We start from the raw sequence: 26,039 nt of genomic DNA, 5'->3' as shown, positions 1-26,039 counted from the left end.
CAACACATACTGTTTGGTATTAACAGGTGGTGAGATGAGGGAAGAGGAACTCAGCAATGTGAAGTTTGTGAAATCTCCTTATGCTGTTGATCTGTCTAACACCAAAAAGTATTTTGTGCCTGGAGCCCCCTTCTCCGTTGTGGTATGTAGTGTTCAGACAACTGTGTCCATTTGCCTCCATAACAAGGGATTTATATCTGTCTCGTGTGTAAAATCTATATCTGATCCAGTGAGAGCTCTATAGGACAGAGGACCTCAGGAATAGGTCCAACATGACGCTACTGCTTGTGTGTCTGGTTTGTTTAATTTCTGTACACACAGAGCCTGAGAAGGGAAACTGAAGCCACAAAATGCTGGCTTTCTACTCTGGATGTCATCTGTGCCCTGTTGCACTATAAGGTTTTATAAAAATGTAGCAGTCTATTCCTCACTTCCATATCAAAAGATTAAAATAACAATGTTGTACCAAACTAATCCTGTATCAGATGAAAATTCTGAAAAGTGGATCAGGGTATCGTGTTTTTTTTAAAAATGCATTTAAGCTTTTTAGTTTTTAAACTTCATACCTTTGAGTTTTTCTACAAAGTTTTCTACAAAAAGTTAAAGTTAGAAATTTACCTTAGAGACAAATATCTCATTTTCAAACACTAATGTGTACAGTTTTGTAGTTCTTCTCAGCTTAGAAAAATAATTTCTTCTTGTGTGTGGGTGTTTTTTAAACCCATACATTTCCTTGATGTAACAGAAAAACATTTCTTTCTAATAGGCATCTGTCACTTTGATTGATGGCTCACCTGCTGCCTCTCTACCTGTCACTGCTACTGTTACCTTGCCTGGAAATCCTCCGATGAAGAAGACTGCACTTTCTAATGAAGAGGGTCTAATCCCCTTAACATTTGACATCCCTGGAGATGCTCAGATGCTTCAAATAATGGTAAAGAAAACCCAAACATCCATGTTTAAAAATATACTGCTGAGAAGAGTTCATAAAACAGTTACAAATGACTCTGAAGATGATCATTTTTACATAAAATTAGCACAGAAGGTGGAACATAATTTCTTACACCACCTGCACAGCTTTGTCCATATTGTGTAAGAGATGTTAGAGAGACCAGGGCCCTGAGGGATGTCTCACTGAAGTGAAGGACACCCTCATACATCAGAGCTTTGAGAGTGCATGCGTTGGTGGTAGTGGTGGTTTTTTTGTGGTTCACATGTGCATCTTACTGGCTTGAAGGATGGAAATGGGACTATAAGGAAGATCACAATGAGAAGTGACAGAAAATGATGAGAAGAAGGTGAAGGAAAAGGTCCTGAGCAATGCAGACAGTAGGCTACATCTGGACACTCAGAAGGTTCAATTATGTGCACAATACAAAAAGGGAAAAAAGCTAAGTACAAAATCACTTTGCAATTTTGAACCATTGATTCTCATTCAGAAAGAGCCAAGGCTGAAAGATATCAAGTGCAAATACAGCAAGAGACAAAATAGGGTGAGATAATAAAGTAATTAAAATCCTGGGTTTTGGTGCCAGGTTCTGCTAATGAGGTCTCAGGAGTGATTCATCTCATTTCCCAGCATTTTCTGAATAACCTGGCAAGATACAAATTATGGGCGACGCTCTAACTTGTCTCCTGAGGGACACTTTACTCACTCTGTCCTTTTCTTCCCTGACAGGTAAAGGCTGAAGAGGGAAAAGAAAAATTTGAATCACCTGAAACCAGTATCAGAGCTGAAAGATACCAGTCTGCTTCCCCAAACTACCTCAGCATCAGCATCCCGTATACTGTTGTGGCACCTGGAGATACCTTACGCATCACCTTGAATGATATTCATCAGTCTGGAAGTGGAAAGATTGACTATTTCTATTATATGGTAAACAGAATGGTAGCATGCCAGTAATTCTTTTCAGAAATTATACAGCCCAGTATCTTGGGCAACCTACCAAGACAGACTGAGGGAACTGGGCTTGTTCAGTTTGGTGAAGAGGCTAAGAGTTAATAGCAACCTAAAATTACTTGACGAGGTATTACAGATGTAATGAAGACAACTTTCTTAGGTGGTGCCATGCAATAAAACAAGGGGCAAAGGCTACAAGTTCTGGCCTGGAAGGTTCATTCTGGAAAAATCTTTTCACTAGTGAGGAATGCAATACTGGAAGAGGTTCCCCAGAGAGTTTAGGGAATTGCCATCCTCAGAAGCATTCAACACTCAACGAGAGAAAACCACACCTGGCCTAATCTTATGCTGGTGATGGTTCATCTTAGAGCAGACAGGTGGACTAGAAATCTCCATAGGTCTTTTCTAGAAACTATTTCTATGATTCAGGTATTTTTATATATTTGCGTATATTTTGGGGCATGTAATATACAAATCTTTGTAAATTTTTCTTCTGAAAGAGGATATGGAAGTACAAATGTTAGTCTGTAGTTTCTAATACAGTCTAGACCAAATAGGTCCATATCGGGTAATGTTTGTCTGCATAATTATGTGGATATTTTGGAAAGATACTAAACTGAAAGCCCTGAGAGCTGAAATCTTAGACAGATAACTTGTGATGATATCTATGACCATTTGATTTCTCTTACTCCAGATCTCATTCTTTCCCACTCCTTCCAATCTGTATCCTTTCCTTATAATAAACCAATATTAAATATTATTTTTATTGGTCTGATTCCCATAAATACCATTTTTTTCAGATATTACAGAACTGTCTACCTTGTTGTGGGTAGATCATACATATACATATACATATACATAAGATTCTGTCCCTGCAAGTAGAAATCCTAGTCATATTCTAGGGAATCTTGACTATCTCAGAAAATGCCTTTTATAGTTAACTATTGTTTATTTTATGAATAACACATGATTCTTATATTACCATGGCTCCATATTACCTGCACCTGATGTTAGTTAATAGGTAGGTCAGTGTTACCTCCAACAGATAATGTCATGAAGGATCACTGAAGGCATTGGCTGTTATGGCCCTAAGTAGCGTCCTGAAATTTCAGACTGAAAAGCAGTTCTATCGCTGGAAAAGCAAGGAAACAATCCTGCTCATCTTGGGACCAGTATGCAAAGTATTTATTTTGTTGAAGGAGACAAAGGTGTTCATGGATACATTCCAGGAGTGAATCTGTTGAATGTCAAATGTGTTTAATCCCCTTCTCCCTCTCTTCATCCTAATTTCCCTCAGCAGCTTAAATTTCCCAGCATGATAAGCACCATGGGCACAAGTTCCCATTTAATTTTAATAGAACTCTGATATATTGGAATAATTGTATCCTTAGGAGTTAAATTTAGGCTTGGGGGTTTATTTTCATTGGATGACTTAGCATAGGGTTGTAATTGCTGCTGTCAGGCTCTGGGAAGGTGCAGCGTGTGGGAGGGGTGGTGGAGCTGGAGCTCAGCAGTGAGACTTTCTCCCAAAACTTGGTCTGAAGCCCATTCATTGTGCATTTAGTAAAACTGCGTGTATTTTGTTCAGGGAAGAGCACTATCAGTCCTGCCACTGTGTCCGTTTTCCACTCCTCTGACAACCCATGAATATAATTAACGTAACATAGGAAGAAAGGAATTAAATAGTGAAAGATGGGATGAAATCAGTTAAGGGCCAGTCTGCGGTACTTTATCCTGATAATACTTCTTGGGTGAAACCTCCTGCTCCAACACTTCCACACCGTCTGAAAGACTCAGTGCTGATTACAGGTTAAATAAAGCTAATAACCTCCTGAGGGTGATGACTTGGTATTGCAGAAGACAAAAAAACCCCTGCTATCTGGGACACACTTTTCAAACTGTAAGGCTGAGTGGAGGGTGGTAGATTTGTGTTCAAACTCGTGCCACAGGACCAGTGCAGCAGAGGCTGACCACCACACTCCTGGGCTAGAGGCACTGTGTACTGGTCTCCTCCAGGCTACTGGTATGCAGGTTGGGAATTAAAACTACTAAGTGCCATTAGAAGATAATAGATTTTAAACAGAAATGGCCTCAGAAAATTCTATATATGTATATAAAGTTATGCAACAGTCTAGTGTGTATTTGTAATATTTGATTTCTGTTTGTTTCTTCCTTGCAGGTTGTGGCAAGGGGACAAGCTGAGCTTTTGGGGAGGGTCCCCTCCTCAAACAAAGTAATAAACCTTAAAATCACCGAGAAGATGGTGCCTGCCTTTCGCTTTTTAGCTTACTACTTCATTGAGAATGCGGGCCGTCAAGAGATTGTTGCTGATTCTGTATGGGTGGACGTTACGGATGTCTGTGAAGGAAAGGTACTTTCAAAGCAAGTAGCTTCTGTTTATTGTATTGCAAAATAAGAACAAAGACATGGGGTTTCAGCAGAGCAAGTGCAGGCCTAGGGTTAAAAATTGAGACATTTCATTTTTATTGAAAAAAGGAGTCATCAGGATTCTTGACAAAAGGTATAGCTGGGAAAGTGTCCCAGGAGAGATGGTAGTGATAGCCTTCTTCCATAGGGCAGGTTGTGCCTCAAAGAGATTAAAAATATAATTTCGTATGGATAAATCACCCTCTGCATCTGTCTATATATTAGAAATCTGCAAGGAAACACCAGTAGAATCACTGAGGGGCAGAATCTCTTTATAACTTTGTCTTTTTGTTGTGAGGTGTGTCACATGAAAGAAAGTGAAACAATTCATTGGGAAAAAAATGAACTTGAACTAACTTTTCAAGCTTTTTCTTTCCTGTTAAAAGTAATATTCTGAGATTTTGTAGCATTTGAAAAGCACTTTAAAAAAAAATTTACATTAGAAAATGAAGTGTGGACAAAATAGGGGTCCCTCTAAGCCTTTCTTTCACCTTCTTCCTGCTCCTTTTTGGTACCATAATGTAAAATGAAAAAAAAAAGAAAGGGAATTTTCCCAACAGCATGAAACACAACTGCTGAAAAGTCTCAGCAGTGTGAATTTTTTTTTTTTCATGAAAATGTTTGTTTTGGCAAAAGAAAATGATAGTCCATTAAGAAAAAAAGTTTTCAAGAAAAATTCTAATTTTTTAATTTTAATTTTTAATTCCATCTCTAATACACAAGCCAATTCTTCATTCCTACGATGACAAAACCGGGTTACGTTCAAGTTGGCATTCTATTAATAATTCCCTATTAATTTCATAATCACCATGTCTACTTCCTCCTAAACAACACAAGTGTCTACATCAGATATGCACCAGATCTGAACCCAGTCATGTTGAAAAACTCAAGTGTGAGATAGAAAGGAGGTTGTACTATTACAGACCAGTTTACATCAGTTAATTTTGTCCATTAATTAGTCTTTTGCTGTATTTCATGGCAATTTTGTTTTCACTGGAAAATAACAAAACCTCTTACACATACTTTTAATTCCCATTGGTGCTTAAATGTTATTGAAAGCTAGTGCCCCATATCCTGCACAGACACGTCTTTTAACAGCCCGCATTCTTCTCCACTGGGAGATACCAGCACCTCATCTTCCAAAATGCAGGGTCCGAGGCAGAAACACCACAAAACTGGAACATCCCCCCAGACTCTGACTGCTGACAGTCACAGCTGACAGTATTCTGAGCCCAAAGAGTCTTTTCTTTTTATTAACAAATATGACATTTTTGCTTCAATCTTTTCTATTTAGATTAAAGTGAGAACAGAACAGGAGATATACGAACCAACAGACAACATCAATTTACAGATTGAAACGGACCATGCGGGAACAGTTGCCTTGGCTGTGGTTGATAAAGCAGTTTTTATTCTGAACAAGAAAAATAAGCTTACAGCCAAAAAAGTAAGATATCTGTAAGAAAAAAATACCATATCTACTAGTCTAGCAAAACTTTCCATGACTATTGAGATGATAAAAATTTAATTAATGGCTATTAATTGCTTAATCACAGCTGTGCTAAACTTGAAAATGCGTTTGCTTTTGCAATTTAGCATCTACTTAAGATGAATTATATGCTTAAGATGGGGTTTTCCATGCTACAGCAGACAACTTTGTATATTAAAAAAAAGCATTACCTGAAAGCACTCCCCAACTAAATCAGCTTTAATCTCAGTTTCCAAATGCAGCTTGTAGCACCAGCTTCTGTGAGTGTCTTGCTTCTGCGAGTCAAAGGCTACAAACATTTTTTTAATATCTACTAAAAAAAAAAACCAACATTTTGCAAGCGTGCATGGTCCATCTATGCTATTTTATTCGGCAGGTATTTAATGCTATGAATTCGTATGATCTCGGATGTTCTGCAGGCGGCGGTGCAGATAGTATTCAAGTTTTTACTGATGTTGGTCTGGCCTTTTTATCAGATACAATTAAATCCAGCATTCGGGAAAGTAAGTGCAGTCTGCCCTTTACTTTAGATGTTTGTACAAGACCACTATAGATCTGGGGAGGGTGATGATTGCTTAAAAATCAGAAACATATTATTGTGATGTTGTAAAACCTCCCTTGCCTGTGGATTTTAATTCTTCTGTTTTTCCACTGGGTGCTGGCAGCTCAGGTATCATGGCTGCTGGTCCTTTGGTGTCCAGCTCAGCTGGGGCAGGCAGCAGCTGGCTTGGGCTGTAAGGTGACTCGCCAGACTGTGGGTCTTCTGTGAATGAGATGTGTCCTAAGATGAGTCTTCCACGAATGACTGAATGATCAGGCCATTACGGTCATAGTATCATGACCAAGCTCTTCTGTTCTGCTTTCCCAGGCTACAAATGCCCCCAGGTTACTAGAAGGCAGAAGAGATCTTTGGATTTTCACAAGAAAATGTCAGGAATTGGTATGTCTGCTCACCTGGGTGGCCTGAAAGGCATAGTGGGGTGGGGTAGGGTGGGGGGCCAAAGGGATCTGGCTGGGATCTTGGGGGGCAATAAGTGGTGGGATAGCAAAGGATACCAAGATATTGATAGTCCCAGTTCTTGCGTTGTGACATAACCTAGCACAAGTGTGTGTACCATGCCGTGTGACCTGATGCACCATTTATCAAAACAACTCAAAATACAAAACCAAAGAATGGCCCAGTTGCAAAAGGAAACTAATTCACCAGTGAAGTACTTCTAACTAGACATCATGTCATGGAATCAGTCATGGCTTTAAAGTTTTTCAAAATTATTTGTATGGCCAGAAAATATTTTATAAATCCTATTTTTTTTCTTGACATTCTGCTTTGAAGTTGTGCCAGCTTTAGTACTTTGTGCTCCAACTAAGAGAAGAGCTAGTATAATATTTGGTCTAATTAAAAAAAAAAAAGTTTACACAAATTGATATTTCCTTGCTAGAAGGCTTGAAGCTTGGATCTTCCTTACTTTTGAAATCAATCTCTCTGTTCAAGAATGAGAACACTGTCATGGCTATTTCTATCAAGATATCTAATTCCAGTCTGCCAAGAAGGCATTCTTAATTCACAGTCTGAGTTTGAAGAGAGAGCCTAGAATAGAATATCGAGGATGCCATAGGGCCCATGTTTTCCTCCTGTGTTTGTGGACTGTTTTTAGGATGGAGAACATGTCCCTGGCTAAAGGTAGGATGTTGCAATAACAACTAATGTGAACTGCAAAAAAAGACAGGAATGAGCACAATGAACACCTTTTGCTTATTGCTACTTCCACAGCACTAATTCTGGGGTCTCATTATATTGCAGCCAGCAAATATCAAAACACTGATCTACGAAAATGCTGTGAAGACGGCATGAAATTAAATCCCATGAGGTTTTCTTGTGCCAAAAGGCTAAGAAAGGTGGCTGGCTCCCCCGAATGCAGAAACGCTTTCCAGGACTGCTGTGAGAAAGCCACAGCCCTCAGAAAGGAGGCGAAGCGGAGGATCAGAGTGGGCTTGGCACGATGTAAAGAACAGCGGCATGCAACTGTCTACAGAAAAATACCCTTCATATGGTGGCAAGGGAGGGTTAAGGGGCATTTAGTGCTGTGGGGCTGGGGGTGAGGTTTTCACATCAACACTTCAGTGAGCCCCAGCGTAGTGCAGCACCCACAGGCCATTGCATCTTCACAATTGTGCACTCTGGAGGTGGGACAGGATAACTTCTTGGGGTAAAAAAGGGCAGGAATCTCTTTAGCCACGGTTGGCCTCAGAACAGCCTTATGGAGGAGCTGTCAGCCCACACTCCAGCAGACTGCAACAGGGGAGCAGAGGAGGGGGTATTTGTCTGCATTCGGGGCTCGATCCATGACTATTTTATTAGCGGTACTACTGATACAACACCTGAGTACCTCCAAAACACTGCCTCATGAGAAGGGGCAACTTCAGCTGGGGACGATTTTGTCTCTTTCTTCCTTTCTTCTCCCCAAAGTCTATCTCTGATCACACAAGAGCTCATGTCACAAAATAAAAAAAGTTCTTGTTGAAAATGGTCCCATTCTAAGTGTAATTTCTGCTACCGCTTTTCTCAGAGCTCCCCTCTCATGCTCTGTCTGTCACAAATATGGGACGGTGGGAACATCTTTGCTACACATTACTAAAGGGAAATGTTTTCTTGTTTGGTAGTCTATAGTTATCGGACTTGGAAAGAAGAATTATCCTTTTGTTCAATGCCAATCTTTGGTCATTGCTCCTCTTTTTTTCAACATTTTTCTTTTTAATGCACAAGATAAAACCCAGATGAAGTCTTTTTATACAGAGTAAGGTCAGCAGCCAAAGACTTCACAACAGAAACCCTGCTCTTGTTTTACAGACTATGATGACCATGAAGAAGTGTTTGATGAAACCTCTGTCAACTTGCGCAGTTATTTTCCTGAGAGCTGGTGGTGGAATCTTGAAGAATTGAAAAGCCCTGGAAACCATAGGTACTGTATTACCTGACTGGGTGAATATGTCTAAATCTGTACAGTAAAATGCATATAAATATCAACTTTATGTGTTATCTGATACAGAGAACTTCAGAATATTTGCAAGTACTTTGTCTCCAGAACTGAGGGAATATTTTTTTTCCCTTACAATATTCAAACTTCAGCAAATGACAATATTTCCATTTTATACATCCTTCCTAATACATTTTATTTTGTGTTTCTTAGTGTAGCGAATTTTGCTCCTGACTCTATAACTACCTGGGAAGTTCAGGCAATAAGCATATCTCCCCAAAAAGGTATAAGTATTGGGTATTTTATTTGGTTTCTTTGTACGGATAAATAGAGAACATATATTTTTAAAACAGAGATAGAATGCTCTCTTGACAGAGTGAGGCAGTCTGTATTGAAAAACACTGTGTTTTGATCATGACATTTACCCTCTTTCATGCCATATTAAAGCCCAGCTAGAATTTAAGAGATAGGTATATATTTATAAATACAACATGAAGTGGGCTCTGAAGAAGTATACAATCAAAACTCTCCTCTGTTCTAACTTTTAGCTTTCTCACGGCCAAAAAGCCACAATAAAGCTATCAGTAATATCATTTTTATTTTAATATTTTTGGGACAAAGTTCTGGCCATCTCAGAGAAGCATGAAAGTTTGTGGTCTCTGGAGAGCCAGAGAAGAGCTGAGCACCAGGAGTCTAGCAGAGGATCTGCAAGGGCTGGACACCAGAGAGCCCACGTTCCCAGGTGCTGTTGTCTAGGAGCTCCTGGGGGTTGACCAGGACCATGCAGGAGGGACTAAAGGTCCACCTGGTACTGCCCACTCCCCTTCAGAAATGCAGGCTCATCCAGGGGTGCAGTGATGGGCATGGAGTTTATTTACAGAAAGTGAGGAAAGGTCATTGTGTTTTAAGCATGACCTTTGCCGGAAGGCTGGACCACATTTCACTCACAAAAGCTACAAACACTCCTGCCAAATTTTACCTACCTAAAACCATGGCAGTGACTCCAGCGGGCAAATCAACTACCCCCGAGATAGGTCTCTAGCGCAGGTGAGTTGAAATGCTTTCTGGATATGCCTGACTCCCTCTCCTGCTCTTGGCCTTGGGGAAGCCCGGGCAATGAGTTTTGATCAGACATTTAAATTTTCATCAGCTGTTGTTAAGTGTGTAATTCTCAACTCTGTTTTTTTCTCATCCCAGGATTTTGCCTAGCTGAGCCCCACACCTTTGAAGTTTTCAAAAACTTCTTTCTGTCCCTGAGATTACCATACTCAGTCAGACGACATGAACAACTAGAAATAAAAGCAGTGGTTTACAACTATCTGCCCAACGATCTCCAGGTAGTATTACCACCAACTGCTGTGCTATACACATCTAGATAGCTAGATGTATAGCTATGTAATAATTTATTGTAAATAACCCAACCACCTTCCAGTACCCTCCTACAGTCCAGACACCATGCTTCCATTTTGAAAGTCCCCCCAAGAACAGGATCCAATTCTACTTGTTAATCGAACTCACTGTATAAATGAGATTTTATTTACCATATTACACAGCCAAATTCCTTCTCTTTGGGTATGTCTTCTCCCGCTTCACTGAAGCAACCAGCTACTTTTTTGCTGCCTGCCAATCTGGGCAACACCCAGCTGTTGATAAAGCAGGTACGAAAAATACAGAGGTAAATTCTGAGCACAAAATGCAATATGTTAGCCACAAAATTCATTGTGCATACAATGCAAAGCCACTTTTTGGCTGCATGTGACACATACCCAGGTCTGCATATGGCCACAGTTGTCACTGGGCTTAGAGCCTCCATCATCCTCAGGCTGATGATCTTTCTTTGATCTCTTCTTATCTCTCAGCCAGGTCTGCTTGACCATCATCTTCTCAACTGTGTTGAATGGTGTATGGCTGGGATGTATAGAAAAGCACTGTCCTTCTTACTGCCCTGTGGTTCAGGGCTAGACCAAAACTATACTGCAAATTCAGAGTAATGAAGAAAGACTAGCTGATTTACCTTCACAGCTCTAGTCAATGTAGGTGAATGTTAACACACCATAGGGTAATAGAACAATTTAAGTTGAAAGGGACCTCCAGAGGTCTCTAGCCCAACCTGCTGCTCAGAGCAGGTCCAGTTAGAACAGGTTGTTCAGGGCTTTGTCCAGTCAGATATTGAATATCTCCAAGGAGGGAAACTCTACAAACTCTTTGGACAAGCTGTGGCAGCATTTGATCACTTATTTCTTGATGAAAAGGTTTTCCCATTTTATAAATAGAGAATAGTAAATTCAGGAAGCGAAGTAAATTCAGGAGCAAAGAAAAAAACACTTTCCGTCTTGCAAAATGTCTGCATTGCTATTTCCTTTTTAAGCAAAAGCTTATACCTGTTTCTCATTTCCCATTCTTACCTGGACATGGTGGAGCTGGAGTACTTTTCCCGTGTGGTAATGCATTAAGCCTGATCACAGGCATTGCCTTGTCCCCACAGGTTACGGTGACGATGGAAGCAGTGAGGGGGCTGTGCACCGCAGAGGCAATGGAGAAGGCTGTGCAGCTGACGCTGGTGGCTAAGGGGAACTCCGCAACACCAGTCTACTTCTCGGTTGTCCCTCTGACTGTGGGAGAAATTCCAATTACTATTACTGCTTTTGACATGGTTTCTGGGCACACTGATAGCATTAGGAAGAACCTCAACGTTGTGGTAGGTATAACTAGCGGAGGGAAGGCACTTTACGAATATGTGTTTCTCTTCAAATATAACATTCACTAAGTGTAGAGCTCTTGTGGAGGGAGTAAAATCATAGAAACGTAAGGCTGGAAGCAATCTCAGGAAACCTGTTTCTCAGCAAGGATTGAGTTATATCATGAGGAAGAAATATAACCCTGTGGTGGGCTTGTGTGTAGTGTATATGGAAAGAATTGTTCGCTATGGCAAAAAGGCATCCTTCTACCCATGACATAGCAACAACTTCCTTCATGCAGTCAGTGCCCATTTTGTACTCTTTAACTTCCACCTGCTTCATTAACGTTTATAAAAATTGTTTTTCTCTTATGAAGCCAAGGTTGAAGATGTCCATCTAGCAATATGTTGAGAAGGAAGTGCTCTCTGCTAGTCATAAGGTTAAACCCTGTTTCATTCCTTTCCAGTTAATGGTTCTTCAACCTTAGCAATTGCATAGGTAAAACACATACAGGCAAACAAAGATGTGGTATTAATTATTTAATACCTTAGTTCTCTTCCAAAATGATGAAAAAGAGAAGCCTTTTAGAAAAGATTATTACTTTTCAAGATTAATTTCAAGACTCATTACAGCACCCAAGTAGCCCACTGAGGGTTATTTTCAATCCACACAAAAAGTGCAAAATATGAATCCTTGCACCATGAATGTCAGGGAATGGCCACATAGGTAAAGATAAGGCATGGGATGTCAGGAACCTGCTGTTGTTACAGGCCATAACTTTTCTAACTTTCCTAGAGATAGACACAGTCTCAGAGTTCAATGCTACACTAAAACACTAAGTGTCTGTAAAAACAACTTTATTAAAATAGAAACTGTAGGAAGAGGGATGTGTGGAAATCAGAAGGAAAAAAGTTTCAGTTTTACAAACAAATGAACTCAGAACTTGGTGGATTTCATATATGAGAGATTTAAAAAAGTGGGTCCACCTGTGAACTTGACTTTTGTGGCTCACAAAGCTGAGAATAAACTTTGAAGTTTAATTTTTGTGGGTTAGTTTTGGTTAAAGGAATTTCATCCAGGGAAATATGTCAATAATAACAAAAAAAGTCAGTAAGTTTACTGAAATTCTGATTTGAAGCTTCAGTTTTACATGGAGAGAAATCTCGCTCCAAAATAACTTATTTCTGCCACCTGTTGGTCTAGTACAAGGGCGGAGATCGCAGCTTTCACGCAGCTTGATTTCAGGTGTGAGTGCTCGCAAAAGTTCTGACTTTTCTTTCCTCAATTGTACAGGCTGAAGGTGTTTTACAGAGAGAAGAAAAGACCATTTGCATTAACAGTGGCTGTAAGTTACACAAAAGAATTACGTACAGATGAGGTTTGGGGTAGGAAAAGGAGGTGTAAAACCTGGTGTGACTATCTGATGGTGTCGTGGTTTAGCCCCAGCCAGCAACTAAGCACCACGCAGCCGCTCGCTCACTCTCCCTCCCACAGCGGGACGGGGGAGAGAATTAGGAAAAACCTCGTGGGTTGAGATAAACACGGTTTAATAGGACAGAAAGAAAGAAGGGAACAATAATGATAATACCAACAAAGGAATGTATAAGAACAAGTGATGCCCAATACAGAGATTGCTCACCACCCCGTGATCGACAGCCCGTCCCCGAGCAGCGATTTCCGCCCCCCCGGCCAACTCCAGTTTATGTACTGGGCATGACGTCGTATGGTAGGGAATATCTCTTTGGCCAGTCTGGGTCAGCTGTCCCGGCTGTGTCCCCTCCCAGCTCCCCATGCACCCCCAGCCTGCTCGCTGGCAGGCCAGCACAAGAAGCTGGACTGTCCTTGACGGCTCAGCAACAACCCAAAACATCAGCACATTATCAACAGTTCCTCATCCCAAATCCAAAACACAGTCTCACACTAGCTTCTGTGAGGAAAACCAGCTCTATCCTGGCTGAAACCAGGACAGTATCCACCCCTTATTCCATACCATTTACGTCATGCCCAGGTCCTATACTTTTCAATACATTCCAATTATTCATTATTACTCTTCCTGTCCTTTAATATATACACACAGATATCACTCTCTTAGTCCATGGGCCATCACTTAAAATGTCTATGGAGTTCAGTCAGTCCATGACTCTGGGCTTCATCCATCATAGCAGTCTCTCAGGGCAGGGGAGATGGTATGTGGTGTTGGATTGTCATCTGGCACGGTCCATGTCCATGATCTCCAGGTCGAAGATGTCGATCTCGAGGGATTTGTTGGGCGCAAGCTGCTGAAGCCAGTTCTGGTTTCATCACTGCTGCACGTTGCTTGGTTTCAGTGAAGCTCATTCTTCATCAGTCTGGGTGATTCTTACTATAATACCATTGATATGGTAGATAGCAGCCATAGTAGTAATGTCATTCTGAACAATTAACATAATACAATTCAAATCATTGACCGTTTTCACCCAAAATCAAGTCTCCTTGAGGTACACATCGGACTTCCCCATCCTTCCGCATTACCCACCAAGTGCACCCAGGTCCCTGGGCAAAGGCAATCCCACGAATGGGTTTGCCTTTTCCTAATGCAGGAGTAACCCAGACTGTCTTCCCCAGCATGTTTCTCACATGCACCACAGGGACTTTATCCCCTTCTACAGTACGTAGAAGTTTTGATTGGGCAGGGCCGGCTCTATTAGTAGATCCCCTAGTGTTGACTAACCAGGTGGCTTTGGCTAAATGTTTATCCCAATTTTTGAATGTCCCATCACCCATTGCTCTCAGTGTAGTCTTTAACAGTCCGTTGTATCGTTCAATTTTTCCGGAAGCTGGTGCATGATAGGGGATATGATACACCCACTCAATGCCGTGCTCTTTGGCCCAGGTGTCTATGAGGTTGTTTCGGAAATGAGTCCCATTGTCTGACTCAATTCTTTCGGGGGTGCCATGTCGCCATAAGACTTGCTTTTCAAGGCCCAGGATAGTGTTCCGGGCGGTGGCATGGGGCACAGGGTATGTTTCCAGCCATCCGGTGGTTGCTTCCACCATGGTAAGCACAGCGCTTGCCTTGGCGAGTTTGTGGAAGTGTGATATAGTCAATCTGCCAGGCCTCCCCATATTTATATTTCAACCATCGTCCTTCATACCAGAGAGGCTTTAACCGCTTGGCTTGTTTGATCGCAGCACACGTTTCACATTCATGGATAACCTGTGCAATAGCATCCATGGTCAGGTCCACCCCTCGATCCCGAGCCCATCTATATGTTGCATCTCTTCCCTGATGGCCTGAGGTGTCATGGGCCCACCGAGCTATAAATAATTCACCCTTATGTTGCCAGTCCAGATCCACCTGAGCCCCTTCAATCTTAGCAGCCTGATCCACCTGATGGTTGTTTTGATGTTCTTCGGTGGCCCGACTCTTGGGTACGTGAGCATCTACGTGACGTACTTTTATGACGAGATTCTCTAGTTGGGCAGCAATATCTTGCCACAATTCAGCAGCCCAGATGGGCTTGCCTCTGCGTTGCCAGTTGCTCTGCTTCCATTGCTGCAGCCACCCCCATAGAGCATTTGCTACCATCCATGAGTCAGTATAAAGATAGAGTACTGGCCATTTTTCTCGTTCAGCAATATCTAAAGCCAGCTGGATGGCTTTCACCTCCGCAAACTGACTTGATTCACCTTGTCCTTCAGCCACTTCTGCAACTCGTCGTATAGGGCTCCATACAGCAGCTTTCCACCTTCGATGTTTGCCTACAATACGACAGGACCCATCAGTAAACAGGGCATATTGCCTTTCGTTCTCTGGCAGTTCATTATATGGTGGAGCCTCTTCAGCACGCGCCACCTCCTCTTCCGGTGATATTCCAAAATCTTTGCCTTCTGGCCAGTCCATGATCACTTCCAAGATTCCCGGGCGATTAAGATTTCCTATTCGAGCCCGCTGTGTAATAAGCGCGACCCACTTACTCCACGTAGCATCAGTCGCATGATGCGTAGAGGGGACCCTCCCTTTGAACATCCAGCCCAGCACCGGCAGTCGGGGTGCCAGGAGGAGCTGTGCTTCAGTACCAACCACTTCTGAGGCAGCTCGAACTCCTTCATATGCTGCCAATATCTCCTTTTCAGTTGGAGTATAGCGGGACTCAGATCCCCTATATCCTCGACTCCAAAACCCTAGAGGTCGACCTCGAGTCTCTCCTGGTGCCTTCTGCCAGAGACTCCAGGTAGGGCCATTCTCCCCGGCTGCCGTGTAGAGCACATTTTTAACATCTTGTCCTGCCCGTACTGGCCCGAGGGCTACGGCATGAACTATCTCCTGTTTGATTTGTTCGAAGGCTTGTCGTTGCTCAGGGCCCCATTTAAAATCGTTCTTCTTCCGGGTCACTTGATAAAGAGGGCTTACAATCAGACTGTAATTTGGAATATGCATTCTCCAGAAACCCACAACACCCAGAAATGCTTGTGTTTCTTTTTTGCTAGTTGGTGGAGACATAGCTGTTATTTTGTTGATCACATCCGTTGGGATCTGTCGACGTCCATCTTGCCATTTTATTCCTAAAAACTGGATCTCTTGTGCAGGTCCCTTGACTTTACTTTGCTTTATAGCAAAACCAGCTTTCAGAAGGACTTGAATTATTTTCTTCCCTTTCTCGAAAACTTCTTCTGCTGTGTTGCCCCATACGATGATGTCATCAATGTATTGCAGATGCTCTGGAGCTTCACCCTGTTCCAGTGCAGTTTGTATCAGCCCATGGCAAATGGTAGGGCTGTGTTTCCACCCCTGGGGAAGTCGATTCCAGGTGTATTGGACACCTCTCCAAGTGAAAGCAAACTGTGGCCTGCACTCTGCCGCCAAAGGGATCGAGAAAAACGCGTTAGCAATATCAATGGTGGCGTACCACTTGGCTGCCTTTGACTCCAGTTCATATTGAAGTTCTAGCATGTCCGGCACAGCAGCGCTCAGTGGCGGCGTGACTTCATTCAGGCCACGATAGTCTACCGTCAGTCTCCACTCTCCATTAGACTTTCGCACTGGCCATATGGGGCTGTTGAAGGGTGAGTGAGTCTTGCTGATCACTCCTTGGCTCTCCAGCCGACGAATCAGCTCATGGATGGGGATCAGGGAGTCTCTGTTGGTGCGATATTGCCGCCGGTGCACTGTTGTGGTAGCGATCGGCACCTGTTGTTCTTTGACCCTGAGCAACCCCACCACAGAAGGGTCCTCTGAGAGACCAGGCAAGGTGGACAGCTGTTTAATTTCTTCCGTCTCCAAGGCAGCTATACCAAAAGCCCACCGGTACCCTTTTGGGTCCTTGAAATACCCTCTGCTGAGGTAGTCTATGCCCAGGATGCACGGAGCCTCCGGGCCAGTCACAATGGGGTGCTTCTGCCACTCATTCCCAGTTAGGCTCACTTCAGCCTCCAGTACAGTCAGCTGTTGGGATCCCCCTGTCACTCCAGAAATACAGATGGGTTCTGCCCCTATATGGCTTGATGGCATCAGGGTACATTGTGCACCGGTGTCCACTAAAGCCTTATATTCCTGTGGGTCTGACGTGCCAGGCCATCTAATCCACACAGTCCAATAAACTCGGTTGTCCCTCTCCTCCGCCTGGCTGGAGGCAGGGCCCCTCTAATCCTGCTCATAGTACTCGTTACCCACTTCTTGAAAATAGGAATCAGAAGTCCCTTCAAGAGGATCAGAGGTGAGATCAGCTCTTCTATTCTTTCTGGGAAGCTGCCCACTGGAAAGTGGAGCGACGATTTTCCTCGAGGAACCTGAACCTCTAATCCTGCTCATAGTACTCGTTACCCACTTCTTGTAAATAGGAATCAGAAGTCCCTTCAAGAGGATCAGAGGTGAGATCAGCTCTTCTATTCTTTCTGGGAAGCTGCCCACTGGAAAGTGGAGCGACGATTTTCCTCGAGGAACCTGAACCCCCTTTTGTAATTGTTTTTCCTTGCAGCTCGCGTACTCGTGCCTCTAGGGTCGAGGTAGGTTTTCCATCCCACCTCCTCATGTCCTCTCCGTAGTCACGCAATTGAAACCACAGGGTGGCTCGTGGTGTGTATCCTCTATATCTTCTCTCTTGAACAGAAGAGCGCTTACTCCTAATGGCTGAGACACTGGTCCGTATGGGTGGAGGGTAGGGCATATCCTCTTTGAATTGCCGGAACTCTCGGGACAGTTTCTCTATAGCAGAGACGCAGGCCCGTAGGGAGGAAGAGAGACTTTCTTCGTATTGCCGGAGTTGGCCAGCCAATTCATCCACCGTTGGTCTCTCTCCGTCCTTCCAGGCCATTACTGCTAATGAGTTGGCATATGATGATGGTGCACTCCGTACAAACTTCTGCCACATAGGTTGCGTGCAATTGACTTCATCTGGATCTTTGGATGATTGTCCATTGTCCAAGTCACCATAAATCACTTCCAGCACCGCTAGCTCCCTCAGGTACTGGATACCTTTCTCCATGGTGGTCCACTTGCCTGGGTGACATAGAACATCTTCCTTGAAGGGATACCTTTCCTTCACACCCGATAGGAGTCGTCTCCAGAGGCTGAGGACTTGTGCACCTTTTCCAATTGCTTTGTCAATGCCCCCTTCCCTAGAAAGGGATCCCAGCTGCTTGGCTTCCCTACCCTCTAATTCCAGGCTACTGGCCCCATTATCCCAGTATCGGAGCAGCCAGGTGACAATGTGCTCACCTGGACGACGGCTGAAATCCTTTCGCATATCTCGCAATTCACTCAGGGATAGAGATCGGGTAGTTACCGTCTCTTTTATAAGTTCTTCCTCTTCCTCCTCTTCAAGCGATGACTCGCTCTCTTCCCTCTTCCGTGCTTGTGATGGCCCTGCTTCAGAGCACTCTGCCTCCTCACTCTCTTCCTCTGGCTCCTTCTTAGCAGGATCTTCCTCCTCCCTTACTAAACGAGCTGACTTCTGCTTCCAAGATTTCTTCTTTTGTACAGGGGCAACTGATACCGGGATGGGCTGGTTCTCTGGTTCAGCTGCAACAGTCTGAGTAGCTACAGTGCCCGCCATGGGGGTTGGAGTAGTGGCAGTGCCCGCCGTGGGGGTTGGAGTAGTGACAGTGCCTGCTACAGACGTTGGAGTAGTCACAGTGCCTGCCACATTGCCATCAGACCCAGAGAGCCTCTCTCCCCTTTGCATAGTGTTAAATAGGGTTCGGTAGGCATGGGCCAGGCCCCAGCACATGGCAATGATTTGTGTCTCCTTGGAGCTGCCAGGCTGACAGCATACTTCTTCCAGATATTCTGCTAGTTTATCAGGATTCTGCACTTGTTCGGGAGTGAAGCTCCAAAACACCGGAGGTGCCCACCGCCCCAGGCATTTGCCCATGCTGTTCCACACGCCCTGCCATTCATAACTATCCAGCCTTGGGGCAGATCTCCGGGTGATATTCTTAAATTGCTTGCCAACCTTAGACAAAACTGAAACCATGTTCCCCAGAAGTAGCAATAGAGGTATTTTAACCAGCCAAGGGTGTTCAAAATACTGAAAAATTATTGTGATGAAGGAGGAAATGTTATGATAGAGGGTATCAAAGGTACCATTCTGCATTTCCTCCATAAAAAACCTTTCAGAGGCAGAAGTATAATTGCTAATCGTCTCCACAAGATTGTAGCCAAAATACAGTAACGGCTTTAGTACAGAGCTCAGATGATACCACATTAAGCTCAAGGTCAGTGCTCTAAAAACAAAATTCACAGGCGAGACATTACTAATCATTGCAGAGTACAGCAGCCCGCAGAAACCAACACCGATCCTTAACATGTACAGCAAAGACGAGAGCATGATGCAAATCAAACTGATATTGTGACCTGCAACCGTTATTATCTCAAGCCTCGGGCCCCACGTTGGGCGCCAAAAAGGACTGTCGTGGTTTAGCCCCAGCCGGCAACTAAGCACCACGCAGCCGCTCGCTCACTCTCCCTCCCACAGCGGGACGGGGGAGAGAATTAGGAAAAACCTCGTGGGTTGAGATAAACACGGTTTAATAGGACAGAAAGAAAGAAGGGAACAATAATGATAATACCAACAAAGGAATGTATAAGAACAAGTGATGCCCAATACAGAAATTGCTCACCACCCCGTGATCGACAGCCCGTCCCTGAGCAGCGATTTCCGGCCCTCGGCCAACTCCAGTTTATGTACTGGGCATGACGTCGTATGGTAGGGAATATCTCTTTGGCCAGTCTGGGTCAGCTGTCCCGGCTGTGTCCCCTCCCAGCTCCCCGTGCACCCCCAGCCTGCTCGCTGGCAGGCCAGCACAAGAAGCTGGACTGTCCTTGACTGCTCAGCAACAACCCAAAACATCAGCACATTATCAACAGTTCCTCATCCCAAATCCAAAACACAGTCTCACACTAGCTTCTGTGAGGAAAACCAGCTCTATCCTGGCTGAAACCAGGACAGATGGATGCAGTGAAATACTTCATAAGGTACAAACATTGCTCTGGTTGACCAGAACTTGTCACAAATCTCTTCATCCAATGCATATCAAAAGACACAGGAAAGAAAAATCATTTAATTCTAAATATTTAGAATTTATTTGTATTACCTCTGTGTTTCAAGGTAACATTCTTTAAATATTAAGTAGGCATCTATTTAATTTACTAATGGGTTTTAAAAACTATTAAAACCAAGCCTAATTTCAAGAAAAAAATATTGCTAATGATTGAAAATTAAATCCATTTAAGAAAGATAAGTATATTTCTTTTCATAATTTTCCATTTAATGTTTCTGATAACATTTCTCTCGTAATTACCATCAACTGTGAGATGTTTAATGAAAAGCATATTCTAAAATTACACTGTATGTTTTTATGTTTAAAGAGTCTGGATATAGATCTCTATTTACTATTTATTTACAGTAAAGTCCCATACACTGGACCTGAACAGACCATCTGATATGGTGCCAGGTTCTGATAGTCACGTGTTTGTTAGCCTGAAAGGTAAATATAATTCTTTGTCAATAACTTCTCCATAGGTGACAAGCGACGTGACCCTTTGTGCTGCTCATTCCTGAATATCAAATCTCCATTCCCTCCTAGTTTTTCTGCCATGACCCAGACAGTCTGTGCTGCCTGCCCAGGTCATAAACCAAAAGAGCCCCAAGGCTGATCCAGTGCCTCTCCTCGTTCTAATTACTCCTTCTCACTTGTATTGTATATAACAGCTTTATGCAGTCCCTCCGGCCTCACTGTGCCCAGGCTAACTTTATGAGAAGGCCAGAGAAGGGAAAAGTTCACCTCTCGTAACCCCACACTGCACGTAGGTCTGAAGAAATCTGCTTCAGTCTTCAGAAATCAGGATGCCAGACTCCGATGTATAAGTTCTGGAAAGTTCTATTTTTCTAAAGAGAAGATACATACAATCATATCCTCATTTAATCAAATAATTTTTTTTATATATATATATACACTCATGCATACATATTTTTAAAACATCTACTAGCAACTACTCTTATTAATGATAACAACATTTTTTCCCAGAAGCTGTAAAATAATGCATTCTTGACACAAACGTTATTGGCTTCCATTTCAAATCCCTGTTCTAAAGTATGGGGATGCTTGAATTCATCAAATGAGAATATCGCAGAGAGGGAAAAAAAACAACCTCTGTACAAAATGTTTGGCATGATTAAGGCATGATCTTTTTTCCCTCTGTGGGAGGATCAGGTCTGGTTTGACAAGATTTTTCCAGCCTTAACCTGAAGCACTAGTCTTTCTGCCTTTTCTTGCTTCCCTGCTTCCAGTAGCCTCAGGACTCTTCCTCCTCCATGCTCCTTCACTGCCCCACCCTTCTTTCTCCAGCTTTCCCAGGGCCTGGCACCTCATCCTTGTTCTTCTCCAGCTTTACAAAGTCTTAAGGAGCTGAAAACAGCGTTTAATAATGAGAAGTACCAGGGCGTGCTGGAGTGTCAACCTATAGCAAGCATCACCATTCTCCATGTTATACCAGACAGCTTTAAATATGATATGTGCTATGACTTGTGTTTTTTACAACAGGGAGTATTATGGATGAGTCTGTTGAAAATTGTCTTAGTCTCACTGGAGTTGAAAAACTTATTCAAGTGCCCACAGGCTGTGCAGAGCAAACAATGGTGAAAATGGCGCCTGCAGTCCACGCTATTGAGTACTTGGATGCCAGTGAGCAGTGGGTGAACTTCAATCCTGAACAGAAGGAGGAAGCCATTAAGATGATTGAAAAAGGTATGCAGATAAAAAAAAAAAAAAAGACCAACCGACACGGTCTTTGTTATCCCTTTGCTTTGCACACTAACCATTGCTACTTGCCAAAGGAGCGAGCGTTGTCTTATCACAGCCACACAGAAATGACTCCGACAATCTGCAGACAGACATGAGAAACAGAACTGCTGAGGAGAATTTAGGTTATTAATTGCCTACGTCTGACATTGCACAGTATTGACACTCACAGTCCACCCTCTCTCTTGCCTAATTTAGAAGCAAAAAGGAAAATCTGAGCTAATCAATTTCAATTCTTTTCATCATTTCCTCCTAATATAGATGTGCAAAATAGATCAAGAGGAATCATGTCCTAAAAATGCTTATTTCTCCCACTGGATCATAGCAGTGCTTAGGATAACCAGCTGGGATGTAGACCTCTCTGCTGCAGATGTCTGTAGTTGGCAAGAGGAGTATCACTAAGGAAATTCCCAATGGTAATCGTGCTATTGAATCTTTCTCTTCCACACTCCTGCATTCAGTACATGAGCTAGAATGACTCCAACAGCCCTGGATCAACCTAGGGAGGGAGTTTCCTTAGGGAGAGAACAACTGCAAGGCTGCTGCTTCTCACAAGCTGAGAGAGTTGGGGTTGTTCAGCCTGTAGCAGAGAAGGCTCCAGGGAGACCTTATTGCAGCCTTCCAGTACTTCAAGAGGGCTTATAAGAAAGATGGGGACAGACTTTTTAGCAGGGCCTGTTGCTATAGGACAAGGGGTAACCGTTTTAAACTAAAAGAGGGCAGATTCAGACTAGATCTAAGGAAGACATTTTTGACAATGAGAGTGATGAACCAGTGGCACAGATTGCCCAGAGAGGTGGTAGATGTCCCAAGCCTGGAAACATTCCAGGTCAGGTTAGACGGGGCTCGGAGCAATCTGATGTAGTTGAAGATGTCCCTGCTCATGGCAGAGGGGTTGGACTAGATGACCTTTAAAGGTCCCTTCCAACCCAAAAATTATGTTTCTATGTTTCTATGTTTTTTATGATTCTTGAAAAGCCCATTCCAAGACATGATCCAAAGCTGGTGTTAAATGTACAGCAAAGTCAGGACCACAGTATGTGGAAGTGGAAATGTTCCAGCTCACAGACACTAACACAGAGCCCTAGAGTTATAAGTATTGTAGCAGGTACAGCTGATCTTTTTAGCTATAGTGGTGTGCATGAGGGATAAAGCAATATAATGTACCTGTTTTCACGATTTTCAGACAATATGTGGCACATATTTCATCCGTGAAAAATAAGGGTATAAATAGAGATTAAAAACATGCTAATAATTGCTGAATGGAGGTCTTTGCCTATTTAGCTAAGATTGCCTAAAATGATGTGAGAGAGTGCTGATGAGCATTTGGTATTATCAGCAGCATTTAGTCCCTATATTAAGCTTTTATTGATTCTTATCAAAGTTCACTGGGGTAGAAAATTAGTTGTGTGGCTATGATACAGACTTTGTCAAGATAATAGCACTCAAGATCAGAGGCCAGAAGTCATGATTTCTAAGCCTATGTCTGACCCAAGAGATGATGTTTTGTATATTTTTTGATTCCATGCACCATAAAATCAACAGCTTGAAAAGGTGCCAGTAAAGGGAAATAAGTTTCCCAAGATTCACTACACAGAAAATGCTTTGTAACTACAGATATCTGCAGTTTTCAAGTTATTCTCATGGCTCAGTTAAGTCAAACAAGACATAGCACCTTCTAAGCTTAGTGCTTTTTCTGTGTCAAAGGCCTGCTGACCCAGTAATTTCCTCCCTAATGTATAAGTGAACACCTCCATGTACTCTTCCACTAGTCAATACTGAACATGTCCACGTTAATACAAGTGATGTATGAAAATGCCCAAGAAGTATGTGTATTCTCTGAACAGTTATGTGCTGTCCTGTTCATGCAGGTTATACTAGACTACTTGAGTTTCAGAAAGTGGATGGTTCCTATGGAGCATTTAAAACAACACCCAGTAGTGTATGGTAAGTGTATTTTTCATAATCAGCTTTGGTTCTGTTTTTCCAAAATAACACTATTATCATTTGATGCATCAGAAGGTTGTGGGGGTTATTTGGGGGCGGGGGGATGTCAAAGTCTGGTGGGCATGGTGTTGCCTATCTACTTTTATTACGGATAATCAGCCATGTAAGTCTCTAAGCATGTTTAGTCCTTGATGAAAGAGGCTTATACTGAGCAACTGGTTATTTTGCATTTGGCACAGAGTAGAAATGTTCATGTTCATATCAAATGATAAGTCACTAGGTTCCAGTGAGTGTGTTGTATCGAATATGAGTCTATGTACAGAATGTTTCTTTTCCTGTCAATATACTCTTCTATAAACATACCTCAGGACAAGTTTGGAATATTTTCTTTTGTGCAGGTTAACTGCATTCATTGTTAAAGTACTCACAAGGTGCAGAAAATACATTAGTGTCCAAGACAGTCACATACACAACTCGATTTCCTACTTGCTTAATCAACAGCAGGCAGATGATTCATTCCATGACCATCACCCAGTAATGGACAGGACTATGCAGGTAAGTCATCCATATTGAGAAGAATCTGTTGCACATTAAGGGCTGTTAAGGATCGAAACTAATATTCTCTGTTGTTGAGTAATAAGAAATGTATCTAAAGGAAAGAAATCTGTAGCGTAAGAAGTACAAAATCTGTAACGTAAAATGAATTTGTTAAAAGGTCTGTTATGTCAGAGATGCATAGCTAACCTTTATCTTTTGATCCAGTCTTAAATAATTTTGCATCTGACCTATGCCTCTAGAGCACTTACAAAATTAATTCTGAGATCTTTGTGTTTGGTAAAAATATATGTGTTTTATTACCGAAGGCCGCAGAGCCATAGAATTGTAATTTAGTATTGAAGGTCGTCTAGTCCCACCTTTGTTCAGAACAGGTCTAGTTGGATCAGATTGCACAGGGCCATGTCCAGCTGAGTCTTGAGTACCTCCAAGGTTGGGGATCTCACAGCCTCTATGGATAACCCGTTTCAGTATTTAACCACTACCATGCTGAAAAAAAAAGGAAATAATCTTAATACCTAACCAGAATTTCCAGTTGCATATGTTAGTCTACACATCCCCTGCACATGTCCAGAAACACAAAATTGTTACACTATTCCACAATGCATGTAGGATATGAAAATAATGTGCACTGCCAAAATCCTTTGAAAATGCAGATACCTTTGTACTGACCTTATACAAAAAAAAGTATTAATTTTATTAATGATCTTTATTAAATAACTAGTGAGGCTTTCACCCTCAAAGCCAGTTGCACAGTTGATGTAACACTGTTGGGGAAAAAAGCCCAAACAGCTGAAGAACTGGCAAAAGATTTTTAACCTGTACCCATGCTCACCTATTTATCTTCTATTTTACATTTGCTTCAGAAGCTATGCATGATGATAACTTTCTACAGAGACTTAAGTCTCTCCAAGCAAGCAACCTATCCTTCTCCGAAGGATAAACATTTGGGGCTAAGTGAAGGAGGAGGTTGTTGTCAAAGATTGTTGAAGATCTTAATGTTGTTGTCAAAGGAGAGCATGAGCAAAAGAATCACAAAGAAGAATACGAACAAAAATGCAGATGTTCAGAGGGAAAAAGCTAATGAGGGCACTATGTTCAGTTTATCAGGAAGAGAAATAAGAAATTATCTAGTAATGATGTATAAATACTTTTACAGGAGAAAAGTTCTGGGTGCTAAAGGGCTCTTTAATCTATAATGAGTAGCAGAGAAATGGGAAAAAAAACCCCAAACATTAGTGCTTGGAAATTGAAGCCACGAATATTCCAATGTGAAACTGTAGGTTTTTAACTATGAGTTAAATAATTAAATATTTGATTACCAGCTGAAGGATGTAGTGGATTCCTCATCTCTTAACGTTGCCTAATGCAAACTGGCTGCCATTGTAGGAGATATGCTTTAGATGGACACAAGTTATTCAGCAAAATTAAAGGGTAAAACTACACGCTCTGTGGTCAGATGGTTTGAGAAGAAGATCCTTGACTTCATGAAAAGTGATTTTCTAAATTTAATCATAAGCATGTGCATGTACATTTAACTTTCCCTTTTCATGTTTCATCTTTCAGGGTGGCATTGGGTCAGCAGAAGAGGATTTGTCTTTGACAGCCTTTGTAACTATAGCATTGCAACAGACTCTACAAGTCTACGAGTCACCTGATGTGGTAGGAAACCTGACTTTTTATCTTTAAGTCTGATGGCTATTGCACAATGGCATGTCCACCCTACTACCTTAAAGTACTGCAAATGAGGAGATGAAAGGCTGTTTACATCTGTGGTGGACAGGGAAAAA

General features: G+C 42.3%; 1 protein-coding gene across 1 annotated transcript in view; it reads left to right on the top strand.

Annotated features, from left to right (window-relative positions):
• The window catches only part of LOC309402977 (complement C4-A-like), a gene marked incomplete at its 3' end in the record, with an annotated part of 58,313 nt that overhangs the window by 16,366 nt on the left and 15,908 nt on the right, over positions 1–26,039 (top strand). The window contains exons 10-27 of the mRNA XM_081996956.1: positions 27–142; positions 767–934; positions 1,679–1,876; positions 4,080–4,271; positions 5,622–5,771; positions 6,190–6,316; positions 6,682–6,753; positions 7,615–7,815; positions 8,662–8,773; positions 9,002–9,072; positions 9,986–10,125; positions 11,274–11,486; positions 12,760–12,811; positions 20,353–20,433; positions 21,490–21,693; positions 23,619–23,694; positions 24,093–24,249; positions 25,816–25,911. Of these exons, the coding sequence (XP_081853082.1) occupies positions 27–142; positions 767–934; positions 1,679–1,876; positions 4,080–4,271; positions 5,622–5,771; positions 6,190–6,316; positions 6,682–6,753; positions 7,615–7,815; positions 8,662–8,773; positions 9,002–9,072; positions 9,986–10,125; positions 11,274–11,486; positions 12,760–12,811; positions 20,353–20,433; positions 21,490–21,693; positions 23,619–23,694; positions 24,093–24,249; positions 25,816–25,911 (2,426 nt within the window). The remainder of the gene's footprint in view (positions 1–26; positions 143–766; positions 935–1,678; positions 1,877–4,079; positions 4,272–5,621; positions 5,772–6,189; positions 6,317–6,681; positions 6,754–7,614; positions 7,816–8,661; positions 8,774–9,001; positions 9,073–9,985; positions 10,126–11,273; positions 11,487–12,759; positions 12,812–20,352; positions 20,434–21,489; positions 21,694–23,618; positions 23,695–24,092; positions 24,250–25,815; positions 25,912–26,039) is intronic.

This window comes from Phaethon aethereus, assembly GCF_964289735.1.
Source record: "Phaethon aethereus genome assembly, chromosome: 1".
Lineage (NCBI taxonomy): Eukaryota > Metazoa > Chordata > Aves > Phaethontiformes > Phaethontidae > Phaethon > Phaethon aethereus.
This window is presented reverse-complemented; position numbering and strand designations above follow the sequence as displayed.